The sequence below is a fragment of the Pleurodeles waltl genome, chromosome 1_2, assembly GCF_031143425.1.
Source record: "Pleurodeles waltl isolate 20211129_DDA chromosome 1_2, aPleWal1.hap1.20221129, whole genome shotgun sequence".
Taxonomy (NCBI): Eukaryota; Metazoa; Chordata; class Amphibia; order Caudata; family Salamandridae; genus Pleurodeles; species Pleurodeles waltl.
In genome coordinates this window covers 192110963-192138779 of record NC_090437.1, presented here as the reverse complement: position 1 = coordinate 192138779, position 27817 = coordinate 192110963, and the positions used below count along the sequence as shown (strand labels likewise).

At 42.8% G+C, this 27817-nt stretch overlaps 1 protein-coding gene across 3 annotated transcripts in view; it reads right to left on the bottom strand.

Moving 5' to 3' along the window:
• The window catches only part of GNE (glucosamine (UDP-N-acetyl)-2-epimerase/N-acetylmannosamine kinase), a 278480-nt gene that overhangs the window by 21106 nt on the left and 229557 nt on the right, over positions 1 to 27817 (bottom strand). For all 3 annotated transcript variants that reach the window (XM_069237640.1, XM_069237648.1, XM_069237655.1), the window contains exon 10: positions 10229 to 10411. In XM_069237640.1, the coding sequence (XP_069093741.1) occupies positions 10229 to 10411 (183 nt within the window). The remainder of the gene's footprint in view (positions 1 to 10228; positions 10412 to 27817) is intronic.

Genomic DNA, 27817 nt, shown 5'->3' with positions numbered 1-27817 from the left:
GAGAGGGTTAGGTTGCTTCTGGTACGGATGGGAATGAAAGGAGAACTCTCTGCCAAAACCACAAAAGTGGTAAATGGACAGGAGGACCTTGGATGGTGACAGAAGCTGAAGACAGAGTTAAAACGCTGTTTCTTTCAAAGTCTTAAATCTCTCCAGCGCAGAATCTGCCTTATCACGGAAGAGGCATACTCAATGAAAGCCAAGGTCCATCAGATTGGATTGGATGTCTGAAGAGAGTGGACATCCAAAGTTAAGCATGGGGACTGATGGAAATGGAGGTCCCTCATGGCACGGGCAACTGAGTTAGCTGTCTCATGTCTGGATTTATTGAGATGGCGAAAAGCATTCTGACTGTCGGCGATGACCACTTGAAAATGCTTCTGCATGTTTGAGGGATTGTGTGGCAGCATCATTTGGGCCATGTCCCAAAAGGCATGGGTATAATGTTCAAGAAGAAAGTTGGTGTTTAGTTATTTCAGGGTCATACTCGGACAAGAAAACTTTCTTGCCTCCAGCCATTTTCCCTACCTAAAGGCACAGTAGGGAAGGCACCACCCAATTGGTACTGGAGCAAAAAGCTGGAATAACCACAACATGTGAGTGGAAAGGAATGGCAGGTCACCCGGCATCAAATTGTAGGGGCCCGCCACAAGCCTAGCTACTGCTAGCTTTGAGGGGCTTCTCCCAAGCCACCAGGACAGATGTCAGCAAGGCCTCAATGAAGGGCAGCAGGGGTTCTGATGTGGCAGGTGATAGTAAGCGGACCTCAGTAAAAAATGCTGAAAGCAGCTTCAAATCCAAGGCCTCTGCAGCCTTTAGCATTATTTTATAAAGGGACACCACCTCAGGTGTTGGAGCCCAGTTGGAATTCCATGGCCATGGTAAGGTAACCTGTCCACTTGCTGATGAAAGGCCTTAAAATCCTTGAAAGGGGTCCTGGTGTGGGTCATCATAGGACAGATACTCCAAAGGGTCCGAGTCTGTGCCAAAGAATCAGTGGAGGCATATCCTATAAGCCTCCTTTTCAAGCAAACGTTGGGTTTCCCTGCAGGAATGGACTCAAGGATCAACGTTAGTCTGCAGCCCCTGTTGCTCCATATCTGGAGTTGTGGTGAAGGTGGCGGTGGAGAAGGTGCCGTCCACACAGTCAACTGAGGCGCTGAGAAGCAAAGTGCCAGACCAAAGGAGGGAAGCATTGTGATGAATTCTAAGGCATGGCACTGACCAGAGTCGGATAGAAAGGCAAGAATAGCTGAGGCCATGGTGGGTCTGATGGGCCCAAAGGGGCTACATAGGGTGTCACTACCTTGGCAAAGATGCTATACATGGCATTGAGAAACACTGCCAAATCAGAGCTCGGAGCCAGAAATTCAGGGAATTGCAGCATGGAGGGTGAGTTATAAGTGCTAGTGTTGAGGGCACAGGACACTGCGGAGGTCTATCTAGAGCTGGGCTCGAAGAAGGAGTAGGGCTGCATGGAGGGTCCTCAGGTGGTACCTGGACCAACTCAGTTTCTGAGGATTAAGGCCCTGTGCGAGTCAGAAAGCGTCTAGTAGACTTACCTTGTGAGTGTTTTTTTGCTTTCTTATGGTTCTTCAGTTTGGTGAATGAGGAGGATGGAGAGTGGGAAAGACACAGAGAACACTTTCAATGCCAGTGGTCATCTGTTGCCCTGGCCATAAAGAGCCTGGCCTCCCATTCCCTGATGGCCTTCAGGTTCATGCTGAGGCAGGAGAGGACCAGGCCTTGGAATCCTAGTCAAACGCCAGACACCACAAACATACTGAGTGAGAGTACGTCCCTCACAATTCTAATAGAGTTTAAACCCTGATTTGTGGGGAATTTCTATTGTTTGAGGAATTTCCTCAGAGATCAACGCTCTGCATCCATGACAAATGCCTGGAAAAAAAAATAGAACTGATGACGATATGCCAGATTGGGCCCTTCATGGCCTCAGAGGTGTCGCCTGACATCTCTTCTGGCACTGACTTAGTCCAGCGCCATCTACAAGATGAACTTGTATCTTAAGTTTTCCAGACCCAGTCTGGTGGCCTCAGTGCTGCAGGTAGAAGTAAACATCTGAATAACCCTGCTCTTAACAAGGTTTGACTGGTGGGCAAGTGTGGATTCAGAGTGAGTTTAGGAAACTCCAATACATCCAAATGATGGTTGCCACAAGTTAGGTCTTGGCCTGCACTGGCATGCCTCGTCTTCTGCACTGTGCATACTACACTGGCTTCTTGTTGCTAAACAGATTACTTTTAAGTATTTATGTATAGCCCGTTAAGCCATACACAATTCAGGTCTACTCTACTTCAGGAAGAAATTAAATATCTATTTCCCAAGTAGGGCCCCTTTGACCTTTGGATGCCGCTCCTTTTATTTCCCAAAATTCAGGGCATGGACTAGACACTGGTTATGGACGCCCAAATGTGTTGGTGCTCTTTTTATGTTCCGAAAATGTAATTTATTTTACCGATTTTCCTACCAAATTCGTATTGACTGTCTATTCTGCGTCTTTTGTATAGGCCGTGAGGAAAGCAATTGCTAGTGACCCAGCACCAGGACACTTTTTAGTATCTGCACGCTTATGAACTCCTAACAGAGCATAACATTCATATAATACTGGATCGAGGCATGGTAAATAACAAAGGGTAGCTAACCAAGGGCATTCATTATGTTTGACAAGATGGGGCAAAGAGGCATGAAATAGAGAGTAGACAGGAGAAATAAATGGGGTCGAAATTGTCTTATGGTTAACAGCCACAATCTTTAACTAAAACTAGCCACAACTGAAGTCGTATCACTTTCAATGTGCTCTAGCCCCGAATTTGCAATGAAGATATGTTGAAATGTTTGTATTTGTTTATTTAGGAGTTTTATAAAGCACTAGATATTGCTTTATATTCATTCACAACACAGCTCTGGTTTAAGCAAATTAAGACAATGGCGGAAAAAGGTTCAAGGAAAGGAGAGGCCCACTATTCGTCACTCACTGCCCTCTGCTGCAAGTCTCCTGCAGAATGGCTGCCTTAATAGTTCAGTATTCCCAGGTTTTCGAACTGAAGGCAATTAGGTTATGTGTTTAAGGTGTTCCATAGCTTGAGACCCTGGATGTCCTTTAATGTTTGCTGACTGGAGGATTACCAATTAGTAAAGTGCAAGCTAAATGATCAGCTCTTGGTTGAAGTATGGTGGGAAGCAAGATTTAAGTTGGCAGTTCCTTTCTTCAAAGAAGACTAGAGGATGGTATACAGAGAGATTTTTGGATTTGCCACTGGATTCCGTTTAGTACTTTAGAGGTCTTTTTCGAATTGCTATGTTTAGAATGTTTATGTTTCAAAAGATGAGGGCTTAACGTGGCCTCCTGATTATTTAACCTTTGCAGTTGGTCTGCATACTTTTTTAGGAATCCTGTGTAGACTATCTGACCATCGTTTGTTTGCCCCTTTAGGGAGTAACTTGTCAAATCTACCCAATGGTTGGTTTGCTGGGATGAGAGGATTTTCCCCAGTGCATCAAAGTATTAGACGTATATATTACTACAGGGTTGACCAATGTATTAATGCAAAATACAATACCCAGATTTCTACACATTTGTGATGTGGCAGAGGAAAGTATTCAAGGCTTGTATGTCATTCAAAGGGATGCTTGCTGTTATCTGTTCATCCCTATACCTTGTTTTTGTTCTGCCCAGGCAAAGAAAGATTTTTATCTAGAGCACTGTAAAGGTTTTACCTGCCTCTGATTTATTAGTCACTGCTAATGGAGTTGGTTGCATATGTACAGTTAGAAGTAAACTTGAGACACAGGGCCTAAATGTTGAGCAAAGCCTGTGGAAACATCTCCTCACTCTATGCATCATGGATTATGAAGGAAGGCGTGGATCAACTCAAATAACATACAACTCTGATGATGGGTATTTCACATAAAATCCAGAATTATCACAGAGGCAGGCCTGGGAGGGATTGATAATCGAGCCCCAAGATCGCTGGGGGACTACCTGCCCACTACCAGGGGAAGGAGCCAGGACCAACAGCGCTACATAGCGCATTCAGCAGCCCCGCTGCGTGGGAAAGAATGCTCACTGGGGGAATACCTGCCCCAGGATCCAGTCGCTGCCAGGGGGAGGAGCCAGGACCAACAGCACTACTTAGTGCATTCAGCAGCCCGGCTGCACGGGCCACGCTCGGCGAAGCTCGGGCCAAGGGCGGGCCTGTTCGTGCCCGTCAGAGACCGAAGGAGGCCGGGCCGGGCCACCACACTTCTGCTTTAAGGTAAAACTGGGATACCATCCCTTAGAGTGTATTAATATATCAAAACCTCCCTGACGTCTGTTATTTAGTTGGGTATGGGCAAGCGTAATGCCAAAGGGAGCCCCGCAACGGGTGCAGCTTTGTCCAAAGTTCCCAAAATCCACACCACTTCTCGGAATGCCCAAAACTGCGTTACCAATCAGATTGATACTTTGATTGAAGAAGTTAAGTCTATGTTAAAGGGGAAGGAACAGTATGCCCGTGAGAGGAGGAAAAGTGCTCCACTTTCTTCCTTTTTCAAACCCAAGCCAAAAAATAAGGGAGAACTGGGTTCTAAAGTAATAAAGGCAATTGTGGAGCCCACCACGGGGACATGTGACAATTCTCTCATTGATAGTGGGACCATTACCCATCTTCGTGGGAGCTGGGGGATGTTCCCCCATGTAGTTCAACCATTTATGAGATCCCTTGTACAAATCACTTCTTACCCTTGGGGTCTTCTGAAGATTTACCGGGCATTGACAAGCTGAACCAAGGCATGCAAACAGCCTACCAAACGCCCACCCAAGTTCCCCTTCACGAAGATATGGGCAACACCATTCTAAATTTAAGAGAAGAAATTAGAGAACTCAGACGAATGATGGAGGAGATGCTTAATCTCTTAAGATTGCCAGATAGGGGCACCAGAAACAAGTGCACCCAAAACGATTGCCCGGACCCCACGCTTCCCACCCATTAAACCCAGAGGTCTGATTGACCATCCCACAAGCAGGGCTGCTGCAACAAGAACTTCTCCAACAATTGTATCATATTCTGGACCGAGTGTGCAAAAGGGAGCCAATTTAGCGCTTGGTCCTCGAGCAAGCAGCTCTTGTGAACACTCTCACATAGCACCACTCATTAAGATATATGATAAAGCCCACCAAATCTTCATGTGTAACGTACCACCAGTGTAGCCTAACACATGTGAAAGTAGCTCGTCCTTAAAGAATAAAGTCATCCATTGGATTAGACACGTTAGGCAGTGTGGTTCTATAATATATTCAGATATTATTTCTGCCACGCATCACACAGAAATTCCAGGGCGTTGGGACACAATAGAAATAACATTTACGTGTCCCAAACTAGTGGAAGGGCTGCTATCTCTGGAGCTACGAAACCCTCTTAGGAATGGTTCGAACATTGTTTTTAGTCCCTCTCGCCCGGTGCGTCGAGCAGGTGTCTTGACGGATTCCCCTGCTTCTGATATTGTTTCGGACCCTAGGGGCCACTTATCTGCTATGGAATATGAGAGGGAGCAACCTACAACCTTAGGAAAAGGCCTAAATTTGCAGGATACACTGAGAAACTGCAGAGATTTGCAAAGGGGCTTCAACGGAAAAGGGTTTATGAGTACCTCCCTGTTTTCGTTGGCACATGCGAAGGCGAGAGGCACCAAGAGTAAGTACCTCCCCGTGACCCAGGTTTCACTGCAACACAATAATCTTTCTGATATTGACTGACTAATTCCATCTTTTACCCCCTTGTCTATACATACAATACCAGAGCCAGGCATCCAATTATCATTGGACCAGTCGTTGGCTAGAAGTATTGATCAGGTTGAGCCTGTGAATGTGGCAGTTACAAACGTGCAGTTAAATTTTACACCTATTCCAGACTGTACAATGGGTAATTTTGTGAGGCCAGGATCTTTTGATTCTGAATTAGTTTCATGAAATATAGCTGGCATCTGTAGTAAGATTATAGATCCTGGTTGGGGGCAGTTCATTTACACTTTTAATGTTTGTCTTTTCCAGGACACCTGTTCTAGTTCGAACATCTTTAGGCAGCGGTTTATCACATATTGCCAGAGTGCAAGACCATCTGTCATGGGTTAACATTCTCCTTGCGGGGGAAACGACAGAAATATATGTTGATTCATATGACATATTGGCAATTTCTATAAAGCTAACTCAGGGCCCTAAGTTTTTATGTGTTAAAGTATATAACAGACCAGGTCCTATTAGCATGTTGAGTGTATTGGTTTCTCAATTTCTTTCTACCCATTACGTTCTTATAGCTGGAGACTTGAACGTGTCCTTGCAGCCAAATTCCCTTTTTTCGGAACTAACCCAACTAGAGGATTCCTCATGGGGAATTCCCCCTTTTTCCTCGACAAGGAACCAGCTTAAATCTAGTACCAGGGCCCTCCAGGTGATTGATCTTATACTAACGCATGGCCTTCGCCTTGGAAATGGGCGGTTCCCTCTGACATGTCTGCTAAACCAACTTTTTTATTTTTTTTTGTTTTAAGTGGGAGTGACAACTGCCACATTGATTTCGTCCTGATTGATGCTAGGAATTGGCACAAATTTAGAGATCTTAAGGTGGGGGAACAATGCAGTAGCGATCATTCACCTATTTTAGTACAGTGTGACCAAAGCCAACGCGCAGCAGGAATATGAAAGCACGCTCCCTATTAGACTAGCAAGCAACAAACGCTCAATTAAATGGGGGACCTTTGCCGAATTTAGTGGGCTATTGGCTAAATTGCATGATCTAACCCTCCACTATTCCTCCGCAGGTGCATCGTATATAAGGTCACCTACACAGTTTTTGACAAACACTAAATGCTTTTTTCCTCTTTGAGGGATCTATTTTTTTTTTAGAGCTTGTAAGGGGAAAAAACAGCGCAGGGGAAGCAACTGCAGATGGTTCAACAAATAGTGTAGACAGGCCAAGAGTAGACTTTTGAAGGCAGTAAGGGCAAATAATAGAGAGAATCTAACCCTAGCTCAACGTGATTATGCTCATATAATAAAGTTGTGCAAGTCCAAATGGGAGGAGGAGACCTGGCAAGAATTGCTACTAGCAGCAAAGGAAAGAAATTCCAATCAATTTTGGTCTTTGATTGCTACTAGAGAGCATAATGAAAATCCTAGACCTGATTGCCATATCACTGCTGAGAACTAGCTGCAATATTTTATAGACCTTTACAAACAGGAAACAACCTCATCTGTAAGTAACGAGATCCCTATAGAGATAGACACATTGGATAAAGGCATGCTCCTACACTTCACCCTGAGGGAAACAGAAAAAGCGATTTTAGAACAAAAATCAGGAAAGGCACCAGGCCTAGATGGAATTCCTTGCGATGTGTTTAAATCGGACCCAAAAGTTTGGTGTCCCTACATCAATAGCATTTCCAATTCTATTCTGGTGGGGGTCTCAAATTCCCCGAACATGGAGAGGTGCGATAATTGTCCCAAATGTAAGAAAGGGGATAGTGCAATTCCAGGCAACTATAGACCAATAAGCCTCCTAGATAACCTACAAAACATCTTTTCATATCAAGGTTTGGGTAGGCTTAGGGATTGGATAAAGGATCATGGTGCCTTAAGCCACCTTTAGGCAGGATTTAGGCAGAAAACAAGCACAACAGATCAGATTTTTCGTTTTCTAGCCATAAAATGGAAAACTGTTGATCTAGAGGCAGGGAGACTTTTTGTTGCCTTTGTGGATTTACAGTCCGCTTTTGACATGGTTCCCCGAGATAAACTATGGGAAATCATGGGTAAGATTGGAGTCCCAGGACCCCTTTTAAAATTAGAACTATATACTGGAAGTTATGCTAGAATAAGATGGGGAAGAGATGGCGAACTCACAGAGGAATTTCCCTTACAGAAAGATGTGAGACAGGGCTGTGTACTAGCCCCCACACTTTTTTTGTTTGTTTTACTTTTCTGTAGCAAAATTAGCTGCCCTAAGGCCACTCCAATATTGGATTAGAATATGGTCTACAGATATCTTAGACCGGTATAGAGTTTGGCTTAGAGCAGTGTTAGCAGCCCCCAATATAGAGAAAATCCCGTGGCGTAATCATGTGAAAACTCTTTTCCACAAGCTAGGCCTAGGCCTGTATTGGTTTGACCCTACCCATCTCCCAAAGAACGCCAACCAGATTTTGAAGGATGTTTATTGGTCGAGTCGACAAGTAAATGAGATGGCATTAATTCCATCTCACAGTTTGACAGAGGACTTTTTATTAACTAAGTGTCACTACGAGTTCGAGCATTTTTTAGATATAATAACCTCACCCTTAGCACGCGCACTTCATATTAGATTCCGATTTTGATCCTTAACCCTGCAGGCTTTTACATCAAGATGGAAACAAATGGAAAACCCAATTGATCTTTGTCCAATGGGATATATGACCCAATAGAGTGTTGTACATGTTTTATTTTTTTGTCAGGCGTACAAGAAACAGAAGGCTTATTGGATAAAACCATTATATAAATCATTGGGCATTAGGGATTGCCACTCAGCTCTTAGAATCTGTAAAACAAGTTCACACGTGATGGTGGTATGCGCAATGGCAAGGTTTTTAGAGGCAGTTTGGTACGTTAGAGGCAAACCTCTTTCTAAAAAAGCATACATTTTATAATTATAATGGATATTATTAGTGCACATACGTAGCCATTGCTACTATTAGAGAGATACAATCCTACTGTTCGTCAGCACAAAGATCTGTAATTATAGCTGCGTCGGAAAATCTTAAGGTGATTTGTATTGTGTATTTTTATAATACTTTTATTGATAAATTGTTAATTTTAGAATATTTATCTTGACAACTTGCCTATTTGTATTATATGGCCTTGGGGGTGTTTTGGATTTGATTTTTTACAATGGACTTGATTTTATTGACTTTTCTAAAATGCTTAATTTCTTTTAGAGATTCATGAATTTTGTTAGCATGCTTTTATGGTATTTTATGCCGAAATAAAGCTGAACTGATTATCAAGCCTAATGCCAATTACCTTCTAAAACCTGTAAGATCTTGTGGAATTGTAGCTCTATAACAAGTATATTCAGCAACCTGTGAACAACACCTTTTTGCACACTACAAAAGAGGTGTATTCCTGCTAAAAACCATAGCCTTCCAACTTGACTGTTTCAAGCATGCATTCGGTGGCGTTCAACCCCAAGATCTTTAGAAGAAACTAGTTTAACAACACCATAAAAGCTGGCATTCTGTGCTTATTCTACAAATGTACATCATTTCAAGTTGTTAGTAAACTATTCAATGCAAATGAGAAACCCAGAATACATAGACATACATGCCCACCTATTGCACTTCTCAACTGTAGTCATTCAAGTTCTAAAATCAGACATGGATCGCTAGGGTTTCAAAATTCAAATGCTTGCACTACACCTCACTTGCTATTTATTGAGCAATGAATAGTTGACCCCTTTCTTTACCCAGCTATTAAGAAGAGATGTACTAAGAAATTATAGCCTTTTTCCTATTATATAAGTGACTGAATATCCAATTTTGATCTTTTCATATTTGCATCAAATATCTTAACTATTGTATTCTTCAACACAATCCTTTTTGAAAACTTAGAAACAGTATTACACTCTCAAAGTCTTAGAGGGATCCAGATACTTTTTATTTACAGGATATTTGCCAATGTAATAGGTTTTGACATTTTCTGATTCATGAACTAAATTTAGATTATACTCCTGAGAACTCTACAAATATTAAAACCTTTGTGACACTGCTTTACAATTCATTGCTACTGTGTTCCGTGCAACCAGTACAGCAGAGTTTAAACTTTGCTTAAATATTTACAATCATTCAGGCCATGCTGCATCTCAAATTATAAATTTGATGGTGTTAATAACTTAGATACATTGCCTTCTTCTGGGTAGTTATTTAATTGCAGATTGTTTGGGGGCCAGATGCAAAATACGTTTTAATATTATAATATTGCTTCTGTATATTATAAATGTAAATAATAAATTTAGGGAACTGAAATTAATTTTTGCAGAGTAGTGGCAAATATAAATTTAAAATTTAATAGAGTAAAACTTCAGGCCGGAATGTAACAGACTGACAATAACACAAGATAAACGAGTTATTCGAGGAGCAAAAAAAGGAAAATAAAAAAAGATAGTTAAGAAAAATCCAAGGATTCTGGAAATCCGCTTACCATCATGAAGTTTTTTAGCTTCTCTCTGCAAGGCTATTCCAGAGGCATATGCTTCTATACACCCGCGACTACCACACGAGCAATCTGGTCCATCGAAAGACACCACAACGTGCCCAAGCTCACCAGCACAGAAGGAACTACCATGGATCAGTTCATGCTGATGAACAATTCCTCCTCCAATTCCTAGAAAAGAAAGCAGGATTCAGTATTAAACAAGTTTGCTATTTAAGAGTGTAAACAAATGGTTAAAGAAGACAAATTCAATACAAAACAAATCTGAATTTGCCAGTACACCCATTTATCTATTTTCCATGTCGCCTCTAACATTGCTAATCAAGCTTGTTGCAATTCCATTAACTCAATGTATTGCTGCTTAAAAGAATAAACTAGCAAGACTGTTTTGGGAGACATGCAATGTGCAGTCTTTAAAAGCCAACAAGACATTGTCACATGAAGTATAGAATGATTCTCTCTCACTGTAGAATACTTGGCATTTCCAGAGTATCTATAATTTCTGCAAGTAGATAGTACTCTTCAAAAAGGGCATTAGTCTAAGATGTATCAAAATGTATTGGGATATTCCTAAAGAATTTTGGATCAATTCATATAAATTCGGATTCCTTTTGGGACCACACTCTCCATTCCTGCAATTCAACTTTCTTAACGAACTAGAATTGAATTCTACTTTATAAATCTACTCCACATCAGGGAGGTGTGGGCTGATCAGAACTTTGTCCTCAACAAATTCGTAAGGAGCAGGGAAATTTCTTCAGAAACAACGGATATTCTGAAAGGAATGAAAATAACCCCCACAGTAGTAAAATCAAAGCAGACTTATAGAATAAAGAAAAGCAGTTTAGTATTGGTCAGGTAATTCCAATTTCTTCCAGTAAACCTGCAACAAAGGTGTCCCTAGTGCTTTCATACACACATAACATTTTTTATTTATTTATTCATGTTTAAAAACAAGTAACTGTTGACCTATTCCATTACTTCCCTGTTTATTATAGGAACATGTGGACCACCGCACAAGACAATCAAATATAAGTACATTATTTTTCATAAATCTGTTAATCGCCCTGCAAGTATTCCAATAATAAAAGTACAGAAAGAAGACATACTCCTTTGAAACTACACAACTGCCAGATATCGACTATGTAAAGTAATCATTTTTTACAAAATCAGTTTTAGAACTGCTGCATTTTAATTGAGCAAAAAATCTACTATTTCTACAGTGAGTATCAACTTATCATTTATATCATCCTCTACAATAAAAAAGATGTCCTGCCATCCCAATCCACAATGTTCATCTTGAAGAAAGTGTGTAAATCACCTACCACATCACATCTAAATTGGAGATGAAGTTGTGCAGCCTTAAAGCAAAGATTCTCACTCAGTGGGGCATCCTTAACCATTTTATGATCATATGTTCAAAGGATTTTTACGAACATCTAGTGTGCCATGTCCTGTTTGCACCATGTCAGGCAGCCTGTGTGTAATTTGCGTGTGGGTCTCTTAGGGTGACATGAGTACCATCTACTTGGGACTTACACTGATGCTAAAGTACATGCAAATTCGGTTACAATTAGAAAATACCTTGTTTTAGTGAAGGAGCACTTGCACTAAGGTCTAGTTAGCAGGCCTCAGTGCACTGTCAGAGTCCAAATCTACCATCTAGTAATTCAAATGGGGAAAAAAGTGTGTGGCCATCTGCAAAGTTTCCTACAATGTACACAGGGGGGGGGCAGTGTATGTATGAGTGAGCATTATTATTGGGCAGTGGGTGTGGAAGTGTTTTAACCTGCACATTGCTTTACATTATGCACATACTTAACATTCGAGTCGATCCCTATACAAAATTTCCATTTTATGGCATTAATTCTCACCATACCCATGTTCCAAAGTCCTTCATCTGTTGTCACCCAGAAAGGGCAGACAACCTTAGTGGTGTCCCTTCTATTACAGTATTTCATAATAGCAACAGATTATTTCCTCTACTGTTAGCAGACTGGAATATTATTTTCACATTCAATGGATGTAGCATGAGCAATACAAGGTATCCACAGATTGATCTGTTTGGATAAGAAACTTTATCCCTAACTTGTACAAGTTCTTAGCTGTAGGAAAGTAGCTGCTTTCTGGCATGGTTACCCCGACTTTTTGCCTGGTGTCTGTGTTTAAACTGTAGTACACTGGGATCCTGCTAACCAGGACCCCAGTGTCAGTACTCTCTCCCCTAAATTTAGTTGTAAGGTAAGTTTTACACCCCACAATTGGCATACTGGTGCACCCATGTAAGTTCCTAGTATATCGTACTTGGGTACCCAAGGCATTGGTATACCAGGGGTCCCCCATGGGCTGCAGCATGGATTCTGCTACCCATGGTGGCCCATGCAAATAGTGACTGTAGGCCTGCCATTCCAGCCTGTGTGGAATGGTGCATGCACCTTTCACTTCACATAAGACGGTTGCCTTATATCATGGTTACTGCAATCTAACCCTGTAAGTCACCCCTAAGGTAGGCCTTTTAGCCCAAGGGCAAGATGCATGGTTGAAAGTGTGAGGGCACCCCTGCACGGGCAGAGGTCCCCCTACAAAACCCAGACTCCATTGCCTGGGCTTTGTAAGTGCAGAGAAGCCATCTTAAGGTATGTCATGGACACTGGTCAACATGAGTGGTCCAAATAAATAATGGTATCAAACATGTTGGAATCATGCAACTACACCGATTCCAGGGCTAGTTGCAGGGTACCATGTACTCTGGGGGTTCCCTAGGGGATTCCCCCATGTCTGCCTGTACAGCCTTGCCGGGTCTGCCAACACCGACACTGTTCAGCCATCCTGCTCCTGAGCCTAACTTGGGCAGGGGAAGGCAGAACAAAGACTTTCCTGTAGGACAGAGGTGTGCCCACCTCTGCTTTAGAAACAGGTGTCTCTGGGCTTGGGTGGGGGTACCTCTCAGTGCCACCAGACTGCTTTGAAGGGCACATTTGGTGGCCTCCTTGCATAAAATGTTTTTCACAAGTGCAGGAACCCAAACCACACAAAGGACAGGGGAGTCGCAAACCCCGTCCAACTCTTTCCCTAGAGGTGCACAGAGTTCTGCAAGGAGGTCACTCATTTGATTCTGCCATCTTGAAAATAAGATGTGCAGAGGCTCCTGGAAGCATCTGACTGGTTAGTCCAGGTGGGTGATGTCCCTGACTCCCTCCGATAGGTGGGTCACTGCAAATCGTGTCCAACCCCCTTTTAGAGTTACTTAAGGGTTCCCCCGAGGGTGAGTCCCTAGATGAGTCTGCAACACTTCAGCGACCGTCTGCAAGTCTCCTCTATAACCTGGACACCAGAACCGCTACTGTACTTCAGCAACCAAGAGCAAACTTGTAACCAGTAGGAAGGCTCCTGCTGCAACTTTGTTTATTCTTTCTGCAAAGGCTTCTGTGACCCTGTGGCCGTGCATCCTCCAGAGACACTGGGCTCTGCCTGCACTCAGGAAGGCAGGTAGGAATCTCCCTTGGAGTGAAGGAGTCACTCCCCTGCATCCTCAGGCACCTCAGCGACGAGGACCGGCTTGTGGATCCTGCTGTCCATGGACTATTAAAGCTCTGCAACACAGGTGGTGGTTCTGTGGCTCGCCAGAGGTCTGCCTATCTTCCTTGCAACTGGGACGTTTGTCCCTCGCTGGAGCTGCTTGGCTAGAACACCTGTGACCTGCATCTGCTTGTTGTTGCCAAGGCTGTTTGAGTCTTCAGTCCAAAGACCTCCTAGCTCCAAGAAACCCCAGCCTCCACTGTTCTCCAGCTCCAAGAACAATATCCACCCTGCAACTCCTGCAATGTGGGCATCACTCTTTGGTGTGCTGCTAAAGCCTCCCTATGCCTGCTGCCTCAGGGTCCTGCTGGGGGGTTCCATCAATTCCTGCTGGCTCTCCTGTCTGCTGAGGGCTGGCCCAAACCTACCTGCCAATGCAGGGTCACCTAGACTCCTCACAATGCTTCTCGCATTTGCCAAGGCTGGTTGGTGGCCCTGCTGACCATTGACCCCCCTCTGCCTGTGGACAACTCCTCGGATCCTCCTGCATTGTCTGTACTCCACAGCTCCACTTCTTCGTCCACCATCCCTTAGGAAGCATCACCAAGAAGGATGAGCATTGCCCTCCTGCACTGCCTAAGCACCACAGGGTGGTTTGGTCTCTGTCCCCTCTCTCTTTAGGTCCTCTTCCTCTGGAATCCACGCCCAGGTTCCACAGGTCCCGACAGCAGCTGGACAGCTGAGGTCACCATTGACTTCAGTAGGAGGTTCCCACACAACTTCATCCCTATGTACCTGGGCTCCCTGGTGTAGGTACTCCCCTGTTCTGGGTATCCAAGCGTGGGGGCATTATCCAACTTCATTTGCCCCAACGGGTTTCCTCTGGGTCCTCTGGTTCGGGTCCTAAAACACAAAAACTCCAACTGCGACTTCCCATTGTTATCCTATGGACACTAACCAGATACTTCTACTCTGCACACGGGTGCCTGTGGAATCCTACCTACTTACCTTTGGGGTGTTAGTACTTCCCCAGTCCTAGGAGGTCCTTAGGTGATAGTGTGTGTTGGGTGTGATTTCCGCATTCCATTTTTCAGTATACAGTTTGCCCCCTCAAAGTCACCCCTTCCCCCATATACGGGCCCCTGTTATTTTATGCCTTTTCTTGCCTGTTGCTGAGTATATTTTTGTATTACCCTATCTTCAATTAGGAGATATACCCAAGTTAGTTCTAGAGTGTGTGTTATAATAAATATTACATATTTTTCTAACACCTTTGTTGTTCTTTCCTTTCTGTACTTCGCTGACTGACCTGTGTGTTAACTGCAACCACTTTACACCTTCCTGGATAAGTTTTAGCTGCTCTCCACTGCTACACTTATGAGAGCTCTGGTTATCTAGAGCCGCCTACACTATCACTAAGAGTTGACTGGACTCAGTACAGGGTGCCTCACCTATAGGTGTACACCACATACTGAGCCAGCCTCCTACAATGCCTGGCTGCCAAGATTACATCATAGACTTCGGGCCGAAGGTCAAAAGCGTGCTTCCAGTGTCTGAGTTATTATTGTTCTACATTCCACTACTACACATTCTTGCGGAAGAACAAACTGGCACATATGTTGTATTTGCGGATCCTCCAGAAGTCATATCTTGGTATGACAAAAAGTGAATTTCTAAAGAAACCAGCATATAGTACTGGATGGGAGATTCATATAGTTATGAAGCCTTTTAATTAATAACTTTTCATAACCTCCCAACAAGACGTAATTAAGAACCCTTGTTTTAGAGCCTTCTCTTCCCAGTTCACATTGTTACTGTAAAAATAACCCAAAAGGTAAATTGTGATGTGATATATATTCAATGTCACTTCCTCTACACCAGCCATCACACATTCAAGTGCTTGAAACTCATCATAATATTTGGTATGCTCACTAGTGGTTATGATATTTTTCAAGTTGCTACTCAAGGACGAGGTTTTGTTTCTCTGATGTGGAGTTTGGAGGATTTAATTTTTAGTAGACCCCTGTTCATTTACCAATCAGACTGGGTGCCTTAGTTTTCCCCTGGTTCTTCCAAAATTATACAGTCTTTTTACCATCCATTCCAAGCTATCACTCAAGCAAGTTGTACTGACAGATCTCGATCTTCTTGTCAGGTACCAGCCCCGCCTTTCCTGGTTTGGGTGGATTTCCTACAGATGTATTGTGAGAAGCCATAAGAAAATACCCCATGAGTAGAGCGCTAGAGAGAACATTATTCTTTTACTCACCACTATTTCTAGGAGGTGTAGCATTACCACGACAAGACTGGGTGGTGAGGCTTGCTGTGTGGTGGTGGACAGCTCGTACTTTGTCTGGAATGTTACTGACCTCACAATTGGCCAAACTGGTTTTGGTGCACTCATCTTGTTTTCACAAGCTTGCCTTATCTCATCTAATCCATCAAATTTCCAAACTGAAGTTTTTGGGATTCAGCCAGTAACAGCAGATCATAGTGAGGTGGCTCTAGGGGCTATTTGGTGAAAGCTAAGACTGCGGACTATCCCAGTTGGTAAACAATATTGAGTTGCTGAACAAAGGACCTAATTCATTGTAATTGGTCCTTCTGGAGTGCCATATGCCTCTTCAACCAATAGACTTGTACTTCAGGGTTCACTTGCAAAAATAGGCTTCAGGGAGGCAAGGTCTCGATTGTTTTGGAGAAGTACTTTTTTATCCTGTCATCTTCAATGGTAGAGGAAAAAGATTGAAAGTGAGAATCGCCAGGTGGAATAGGAAAGCCAAGATAATTCTAAAATTATTGAGTCTCTCAAAACTGGGCAAGGGTTGCATTCCTCCTCCTTTTGTCCTCTGGTTATCTTCTCTTGATAATACTATCCTGAATTGCCTGGATCCAGGCTGCTAGAACAAGAAGATGGCAAATACGATTCAAATTGATGCTGCTTAGTAGAATTGAAGGTACTGGGATCTTAAATCCACTTGTGGCATTACCACACCCACATGAGGCAGCCACAGTGAAGACAGGAGCTTCTTTACTATCCCATACAATGCCCAATGAGGAAACATTCTTTCTCTTTGCTGCTTTATTTTACCTCACCCGCATTCGTCCATGATCTCCAAGGGAAATCCCATGTATATTAATAGCCATTACCTACCTCCGAGAGACAGGAGATGGTACTGCTAGCATGTCTGAACAATTCTGGAGCTGAAGTGTATCCTGACTTCTTTCATGAACATTGATCAAATTGGTTTCTGCTCATGGGCAACAGGATGTGAGGGGACGGAGGGTGAAGTCAGCAGACACAGTATCAAGAAGCATAGTACTATACATCACTTTAATCAAACTGGAATTAATGTTCTTGGGCATTCTGGACACCAAAGTGCTTTATTATTAGGGACAGCAGGTTTCTACTGCCCCAAAATCACTTGCGAAAATTACCAGAAGCACATGCGCCTACTGAACCCTCTATCTTTCAACCTCTTTCCTTATTTGCATTTGTCCTTGCATAAAGGCTCTAACCAACAATTTGGAAGGCATCACTGGTTTCCACCATTATTTCCCAGGGTAGGAACCAATTTCCAGAAGGGAATTGGGAGAACCTATTTACAAATTAGCTGCACACTTTGGATCATCACAATCAATAGCATCTATCAATGATTCTACTGATCTATGGAAACAGCAGCGGTATGGTGACTGCTTAGGCAGAAACTGTCAGGTAGCCATTGGTACAATATTATGTGGTTGTGGGGCTAAAGCAAGATGCCCCCTGGGTGCAGAAGGCGCAACTGTGGACATCAAAGGCCAAAAAGCAGAAATTCCAAACGAGGACCAAACCACACCATAGTCTGAATACGTGCACGACCATAGAAGACTGCACATAATCATGACTGCTTTTCCCTATGGTACTTTTTTATGGTCAGTTAGGGAATTTAAAATGGATAGGTTAAAATAATCGTCTGAAACCTTTTCTTGCTTATGACTTCAATTACCACTGCCAGTCCTCATTTTTTGGAAAGATGAACACAGCTGTGCCAACCGTTAAATATGTGATTAATGACTCCAGCGAAGTGTTAAGACCTAAGCGGAGTGTCACTGAGAACTACAAACTCCAGAATGCTGCTGTTTGAATCATAAGCGTTATAAAAGCCATCACTGAATGATTAATGAGATAATTACAGACTATATACCACTTGATAAAGACGGAAGTCGAAACGCGTTGTGGGGTCGGTCCCCATGCTGTTGTAAATAAATGGAAATTGAATATGGAAATCTCCGGGAGTGCAGCGTCTTTTTGGCTTTGATTCTGTTGGGGGTAGTGGTCTATGCCCCACGTCCGCACCAGCAGTCAGAGTGCTCCGCTTATAGACCTTTTGCTGTGGGGATATATATATATATATATATATATATATATATATATATATATATATATAAAATGTCACTTACCCAGTGTACATCTGTTCGTGGCATTAGTCGCTGCAGATTCACATGCTGTGCACAGTCCGCTGTCTGGTGTTGGGCTCGGAGTGTTACAAGTTGTTTTTCTTCGAAGAAGTCTTTTTGAGTCACGAGACCGAGGGACTCCTCCCATTTCGATTCCATTGCGCATGGGCGTCGACTCCATCTTTTCCCCGCAGAGGGTGAGGTAGAAGTTGTGTATGCTAGTAATAGTGCCCATGCAATGGAATGAATACGTATGTACACAATAAAGGTTAAAGTAATATATTTACAAATGTACAAATGCTGAGGATCTACTTCTAAACGGCTACAGGCTCCAGGGGAGGCGGGTGAGCGCATGTGAATCTGCAGCGACTAATGCCACGAACAGATGTACACTGGGTAAGTGACATTTTCCGTTCAATGGCATGTGTAGCTGCAGATACACATGCTGTGCATAGACTAGTAAGCAGTTATCTCCCCAAAAGCGGTGGTTCAGCCTGTAGGAGTTGAAGTAGTTTGAAATAATGTTCTTAGTACAGCTTGACCTACTGTGGCTTGTTGTGCAGTTAACACATCTATACAGTAGTGCTTGGTAAATGTATGAGGCGTAGACCATGTTGCTGCCTTACATATTTCGTTCATTGGAATATTTCCTAGAAAGGCCATGGTAGCACCTTTCTTTCTGGTTGAGTGTGCCTTTGGTGTAATAGGCAGCTCTCTCTTTGCTTTAAGATAGCAGGTTTGAATACACTTAACTATCCATCTAGCAATGCCTTGTTTTGAAATTGGATTTCCAGTATGAGGTTTTTGAAAGGCAATAAATAGTTGTTTTGTTTTTCTAATTAGTTTTGTCCTGTCAATGTAGTACATTAGTGCTCTTTTGATGTCTAATGTATGTAGTGCTCTTTCAGCTACAGAATCTGGTTGTGGGAAGAACACTGGTAATTCTACTGTTTGATTTAAGTGGAACGGTGAGATAACCTTTGGTAAAAAATTTGGATTTGTCCTGAGAACTACTTTATTTGTATGTATTTGAATAAATGGTTCTTGTATGGTAAATGCTTGAATCTCACTCACTCTTCATAGAGATGTGATGGCAATCAAACATGCAACTTTCCACGTTAAGTATTGCATTTCACAAGAATGCATGGGCTCGAAAGGTGGACCCATGAGTCTTGTTAAGACAATGTTGAGGTTCCATGAAGGAACAGGTGGTGTTCTTGGTGGAATGATTCTCTTTAGGCCTTCCATAAAAGCTTTAATGACTGGTATTCTAAATAGTGAAGTTGAATGAGTAATTTGCAGGTAAGCTGATATTGCGGTGAGATGTATCTTTATGGAAGAGAAAGCTAGATTTGATTTTTGCAAATGTAGTAAATATCCTACTATATCTTTTGGAGATGCGTGTACTGGGTGAATTTGATTATTGTGGCAGTAATACACAAATCTTTTCCACTTATTTGCGTAGCAGTGTCTAGTGGTAGGTTTTCTAGCTTGTCTTATGACCTCCATACATTCTTGTGTGAGGTCTAAGTGTCCGAATTCTAGGATTTCAGGAGCCAAATTGCTAGATTCAAAGATGCTGGATTTGGATGTCTGATCTGTTGTTTGTGTTGTGTTAACAGATCTGGTTTGTTGGGTAGTTTGACATGAGGTACTACTGAAAGGTCTAGTAGTGTTGTGTACCAAGGTTGCCTTGCCCATGTTGGTGCTATTAGTATGAGTTTGAGTTTGTTTTGACTCAACCTGTTTACTAGATATGGAAGGAGAGGGAGAGGGGGAAAAGCGTACGCAAATATCCCTGACCAGTTCATCCATAGAGCATTGCCTTGGGATTGGTCTTGTGGGTACCTGGATGCGAAGTTTTGACATTTTGAGTTTTCTTTTGTTGCAAATAGATCTATTTGAGGTGTCCCCCAAATTTGAAAGTAATTGTTTAGTATTTGGGGCTGAATTTCCCATTCGTGGGTTTGTTGGTGATCTCGAGAGAGATTGTCTGCCAACTGGTTCTGAATCCCTGGAATAAATTGTGCTATTAGGCGAATGTGGTTGTGAATCGCCCAATGCCATATTTTTTGTGTTAGGAGGCACAACTGTGTCAAGTGTGTCCCTCCTTGTTTGTTTAGATAATACATTGTTGTCATGTTGTCTGTTTTGACAAGAATGTATTTTTGGGTTATTATGGGTTGAAATGCTTTCAGCGCCAGAAATACTGCTAACAGTTCCAAGTGATTTATGTGAAACTGCCTCTGATGTATGTCCCATTGTCCTTGGATGCTGTGTTGATTGAGGTGTGCTCCCCACCCTGTCATGGAAGCATCTGTCGTTATGACGTATTGTGGCACTGGGTCTTGGAAAGGCCGCCCTCGGTTTAAATTTGTACTGTTCCACCATAGAAGCGAGATGTATGTTTGGCGGTCTATCAACACCAGATCTAGAAGTTGACCCTGTGCTTGTGACCATTGTGATGCTAGGCACTGTTGTAAGGGCTGCATGTGCAGTCTTGCGTTTGGGACAATGGCTATGCATGAAGACATCATGCCTAGGAGTTTCATTATTATTTTGACTTGTATCTTTTGTGTTGGATACATGGCCTGTATTACCTTGTGAAATGTTTGGAGTGGCAATCCCTTTTACTGTGTTGATTGTCGCTCCTAAGTATTGCTGTGTTTGACACGGCAAAAGGTGTGACTTTGCGTAGTTGATGGAGAAACCTAGCTTGTGAAGGGTCTGTATGACATATTTTGTGTGCTGTGAACACTGTCTTAGCGTGTTGGTTTTGATTAACCAGTCGTCTAAGTACGGGAACACATGTATTTGCTGCCTTCTGATATGTGCAGCTACTACTGCCAGGCATTTTGTAAAAACTCTTGGCGCAGTTGTTATTCCGAATGGCAGCACTTTGAATTGGTAATGTATTCCTTGAAATACGAACCTTAGGTATTTTCTGTGTGAAGGATGTATTGGTATATGGAAATACGCATCTTTTAGATCTAATGTTGTCATGTAGTCTTGCTGTTTGAGTAGTGGGATTACGTCTTGTAACGTGACCATGTGAAAGTGGTCTGATTTGATGTAGGTATTTAGTGTTCTGAGATCTAGTATTGGTCTCAGAGTTTTGTCCTTTTTGGGTATTAGAAAGTACAGTGAGTAAACTCCTGTGTTTATTTGTAGATTTGGTACTAATTCTATTGCGTCCTTTTGTAGCAATGCTTGAACTTCTAGTCCTAGAAGATCTATATGTTGTTTTGACATATGGTGTGTTTTCGGTGGGACGTTTGGAGGGAATTGGAGAAATTCTATGCAATAACCATGCTGGATAATTGCTAAGACCCAAGTGTCTGTTGTTATTTCCTCCCAATGTTTGTAAAATTGGCTTAGTCTTCCCCCCACAGGTGTTAAGTGATGGGGTTGTGTGACTTGTGAGTCACTGTTTATTTTGAGGAGTTTTGGGGCCTTGGAATTTTCCACGATTTCTTGGAAATTGGCCCCCTCTATATTGCCCCCGAAAACCTCCCCTATGATATTGACCCTGGTAAGTAGGTTTTGTTTGTGAGGTTGTGGTTTCTGTGGATTGACCTCGAAACCCTCCCCGAAAAGGTGTTTTCCGAAATGTGCCTCTGCTCTGCGGGGAGTAGAGTGCGCCCATGGCTTTGGCTGTATCGGTGTCTTTTTTGAGTTTCTCAATGGCAGTGTCTACCTCCGGCCCAAACAATTGCTGTTCATTAAATGGCATATTGAGCACAGCTTGTTGGATTTCCGGCTTGAACCCTGAAGTGCGCAGCCATGCGTGCCTTCGTATTGTGACTGCAGTGCTTATTGTCCTTGCAGCTGTATCTGCTGCATCCATGGAAGACCGTATCTGATTATTTGAGATACTTTGTCCCTCTTCCACCACCTGTTGCGCTCTTTTTTGGAACTCCTTGGGTAAATGTTCGATGAAATGTTGCATTTCATCCCAATGAGCTCTGTCGTATCTTGCCAAAAGTGCTTGTGAATTGGCAATACGCCATTGATTTGCTGCTTGTGCTGCAACCCTTTTTCCCGCAGCATCAAATTTGCGGCTCTCCTTGTCTGGAGGTGGTGCGTCTCCTGAGGTATGAGAGTTGGCTCTCTTACGAGCTGCCCCGACAACTACTGAGTCTGGTGTTAGTTGTATTGTAATATAGATTGGATCTGTTGGCGGTGGCTTGTACTTTTTCTCCACCCTTGGAGTTATGGCTCTGCCTTTAACTGGATCCTTAAATATTTGTTTTGAATGTCTTAGCATTCCTGGGAGCATGGGAAGGCTTTGGTACTGGCTATGGGTGGAGGATAGGGTGTTAAAGAGAAAGTCATCCTCAATTGGTTCAGAATGTAAGGTGACGTGTGAAATTCGGCTGCCCTTGCGACCACCTGTGTATAGGATGTACTGTCCTCAGGTGGTGAGGGTTTTGTAGGATAGGAGTCTGGGCTGTTGTCAGACACTGGAGCATCGTAAAGGTCCCATGCATCGGGATCATCCTGACTCATTGTAGTATGAGCTGGTGAGTGCATCAGTGGTGGAGTTGTTGCTGGTGATGCATGTGTTGATGGTGGTGGGGAAGGTGGTGGGGTTGTTTTCTTTGCCACCTTTGCCTGTGGTTGCTTGTCCCCTTGTTGAAAGGCAAGTTTCCTTTTTATTCTGATTGGGGGGAAGAGTGGTTATCTTCCCTGTGTCCTCATGAATATGAAGCCTTCTTTGCGTGTAGTCAGGCTCTACAGCTTGAAGCTCCTCTCCAAATCTATGTAATTGGGAGGTTAATCCTTGTTCCTCTGTATAGGAACTAGTTTTCGGCTCCGAGGCTGGATGTTTCGGAACCGAAACCTTTTCGGAAGTCTTTTTAGGCTCCGAAGAAACCTTCTTTGTTTTCGGCGTGGTGTCTCGGTGCCGAAATTCTTCGGTGCTGCGGTCTCTGTGCCGAGGTTTCTCGGAGCCGCTGTCTCGGCTCCGAGGTTGCTGTGTGGCGGTATCTCGACCGGAGTCGGATGACTTCGACACCAGCATGCCCTTTTTCGGTGCCTTGGATCGGTCACCTAGTGTTCGGGTTTAGCCATGGCCTGTTGGCGGTGGCGTCCCCTGGGCTTTTGTGGACTTCTCGTGAGTCTTGATTTTCGACGTCTTACTCACGGTTTTGGTTGTTTCTTCGGCGTCGAGTTCTTCAGAATCCAACTCGTGGATGGAGAAAGCTTCTTCTTCCTCCTCGAAACGTTCTTGACCTGTCGGCGTGGACGCCATTTGTAGTCTCCTGGCTCTTCGGTCTCTCAGCGTCTTCCTCGACCGAAACGCTCGACAGGCTTCACAAGTATCCTCCTTGTGCTCGGGGGACAAGCACAAGTTACAGACCAGATGCTGATCCGTATACGGATACTTGTTATGGCATTTTGGGCAGAAGCGGAATGGGGTCCGTTCCATCAGCCTGGAAGTTGCACGTGGCCGGGCCGACCAGGCCCCGACGGGGGATCGAAAAAACCCCGAAGGGCCACCGGAGCTCTTCAAAATTCGGTGTCGATTTGTTGTAACTAACCCGATACCGAACGCAAACAATACCGATGTTTTTTCCCGAGATTCTAACTAACTTTCCGACCCAAAACACGGAGCGAAAAGGAACACGTCCGAAATCGATGGCGGAAAAAAAACAATCTAAGATGGAGTCGATGCCCATGCGCAATGGAATCGAAATGGGAGGAGTCCCTCGGTCTCGTGACTCGAAAAGACTTCTTCGAAGAAAAACAACTTGTAACACTCCGAGCCCAACACCAGACGGCGGACTGTGCACAGCATGTGTATCTGCAGCTACACATGCCATCGAACATATATAGATAGCAGCATACTGATATTCTTTTTAATCACACTTCAATATGAACTACAGAAGACCATAAATCTCCACATTTCGGGAGGTAGGCAACCAAGCAGCATTCAGGACTTGGCCCAATGACCACCACTATGCTAAGGGCCTGCTTTAGCGTTTGGCAGAGGGGGTTACTCCGTCAAAAATTGGAAGGATATCCCATCCGCCATATTACAATTCCATTATAGCCTATGAAACTTGTAATACATTGGATGGGATATCCGTCAGGTTTGTGACAGAGTAACCTCTCTGCCAACCTTTAAATCATGCTCCAAGTACTCTGAAGTAACCAAAAGGCAACACAACGTTTTATGAAATTCCACAACACACATACCAATAGACAGTCCTCCCTTTTGACAAGATCTCCCAAACCACCCCACTCTTCTAGTTCTTGTGAAGGAGACTTGCATTTGGCAACATAAACTTGGACAGCGAGAAGCTAGATTTTATGTGTGCGCAAATTGGGACATGAAAAATAATTGGGCTGGTCATTTTGCAATCCCCGAGTATGGTGTTTTTGCGAACCAACCTAACAGTACATAGGTCAGTCTGCAAAATCAGCTATCATTTGTAAAAAGTAAATGATGTGTAATTTACAACCACTCTTTGATTATGGAACCTTGGTACATCATGACTCTAATATTTAACGCTGCAGCACCTTTGTCAGGGGCTAATGTAATTGCAATGGAGCTTCTTTGTACTTGAGGTCTCTAACTTGCCATCCTCATTATTTCCTCTACCTTTGTCTTCATCTACAATACTCTGCATAGTTTCCTCGGATTCCATGGTCGAACCTTCTGTCCTTCTAATTCTTACTATCCTTGGACCCACTTAGTTCTATCCTGACTCTTGATATAACCTCATGTTTTCACTCCTTATCGCATTTCCTAAACCCTACTGCTAACAGTTCTTGTATCTGATCTCCTAAACATGATGTATCCTCCTGTTCCTCCTCTCCAAAGACCCCACAACATTTAGCCTGCTTTGTTCATTGTTCTATTTTCTCCATGCACAATATTAATACTAGTTTAAATGAGTGTCATCTTTTTGACTTTATTCCTCAATTTTTACCTGTTGGCTCAATGTAACTGGGTTAATCCAACCTTGCCTTTTGTTCTGCAATACAGCGTGCTGACGCTTACTCAGTTCAGTGGCTTTATTAAATAAAATAATAATAAAAAAAGAAAACTAAGAAGTAAAAAATAAATAAATAAAATGTGCACTCATAATTCATGGATAGTTGTTTATTACCTGAGAATGTATTCTGGATGAATGATACAGATAGAGCTGCCTTTAAGAAGCCAGAACACATGCTTTCAGTGTCAATTCGAACATATAAAGCTAGGGGTAAGAAAGATATGCCATCTATCTTTTGTAGGAGCATAACACGAAGAAGGTCTTTACAGGAAAACAGTATCACCAAAATCATTCAACTGAAGCCACAGCTGGTAGTTTTAGAAGTGCCCATTTAGGTTTTATTTTATTGATGATGTAGTGGTGTCAAAATATATTAGTAAAAATAGATATTAACATGAATTCAAGACTTTTGGGGTATTGTTAAAAAAAAATATGAATTTCAAAAATGTGTCACCTTGTAAGAACAACAAGGGGACATATGGAATTAAACTACGATAGTAACTACAGTGTACCACTTATCACTGCATTACCCACTCTGTGTAACTGAGCAGTAGTTTATTAGTTGACAATACTAGAAAAATTGTGATGTTGCCCTATGACACAAAAGGAATGCAAAGTTCAATCAGGTGCATAAATTAGAACTACTTTTGTAAATGAAATGCTATAAACACATTCTTAATTCAGTAATTGCAAATGCCTAAATAATTCTGCAAGGAGTCAAAAGTGTCAATATGTTTTGAGCTTCTTCAAAAACTATGTCTCAAAAAATGATGACAGCTTAAATTATAGGATTGATGTCGCCATTCAAGCCCTATGAAGCTTTCCACCCAAGATGAGTTCAGAAACCATCTCTCTGAGACTATGAAGAAACAAGACAGGTGAACCGAGCATGTAACTGTGGCATTGTGTATAGGGTGGACAGAAACCCCCAGTATTGCACTGATTCAAGCATCCATTTAAATTGGGAGGTTACTGTATATCCAAACGATGACTGATGTTGGTGAGGAGGAGTACAGGTATAAGGTACATATCTTGGGGTAGTGACTCCTGAATTTAGAAATGCACACTTACTATGGAAAGCAATTCAGTAATTTTCTTTCAAATAATAAATTGTTATTTATAATAGCAATATATTCTGGGGAATTCAAATGTGATGCTGCCCAATGGCAGACCATTTGCAAAAGTTAATTGGTGACTCATCAGTTGCTGATTATTGCTTTAGGGTGTTAAACTAGCACCAATGGTGTGATATCTTTGCCTGGACAGTATAATGTGTATTGAAATGGCAAATAGAGGAACCAAACAAGTTGAAAGGAAAATGTTACTTACACTGTAAGCATTTGTTTGTGGCACGCAGTGCTGTTGATTCACATGCTCTTTATACTCCTGCCATCTAGTGTTACGAAAAGATATTTACAGATTAAGTAACTGTTTCCATTCGAGGCATGTGTGGCTGTAGATACACATGCTCTGCACAGACTGGAAAGGTGTGGGCTGCCACCTCCTTCCAGTGATTAGTGTTTTTAATCTACACCTAACGCATGTGTTTGTGCCCTGAAGAAGATGTGTGGTCAGATGACCAAAATAATCCGAAACAAGCATCAGCACTTGTTTCTCAACATACAAAATTGTTGCTGTACTGAAATTGATTATAACCTGCAGTTATATCAATTATTGTTTAAATTATCAGTCACTGTAACATGGACTTGTGACTTGAAAGACTTCTTTAAAGAAAAACAACTTGCACACATCTAGGCCCAAAACTAGATGACCAGAGTATGCAGAGCATCTGTATCTATAGCCACACATGCTTCAAAGATACATTTATGTAATTCCTGTCTTCAGAAATGTATAGGAGAGCACCCCCTTTTTTGACGTGGTCACTCCTACTTTTTGCCTAGTATTTGATGCAATGTTGGCTTAAAGTGCACTGTGTTCCTGCAGGTCCCCAGTGCCAGATCTCTTTCCCTAAAACTATGCAATTGTTCCCCAGTTGGCCATAACTATGGCATCCCAGTAAGTCTTTAGTAAGTGGTTCCCCTGTTTCCTAGGGCATGGGCACCAAAGAGGATCCCCAAGGGCTGCAGTATGTATTGTGCCACCATCAGGGACCCCTCACTTAGCACAGCAGATTGCCATTGTAGGCTGCGTGTCTTGGTGCAGCTAAAAATAAAAACACGGTATGGCACACAGTCTGTGCCATGTTCCCCAACACTGCACGCAATATATGCAAGTCACTCCTCCAGGAGGCCTACAGCCCTAAGGCAAGGTGCATTATATTAAATGTGAGGACATATCTGCAAGAGAAGATATGCCTCTGCTATGTCTTTGTCGATTCTCAGACATAGTGAGTGAACAGGGAAGCCATTTTAAGTACATGTGCTAGACAATGGTCAAAACGAGTTCTCCAGCTACATGATGACGTTACTGAAAACAGGGATGTTTGGTATCAACCATCTCATATTAATAAACCCTCACTGCAGCCAGTGAATAATTTATTAGTACAGGCACCCAGAGGGCATCTAAGAGATGCCCCCTGAAAAACCTACACTACCTGTGTGCTGGCTGACTATTTCTAGCTACCCTACCACCACCAGATTCGTTTCTGACCCCC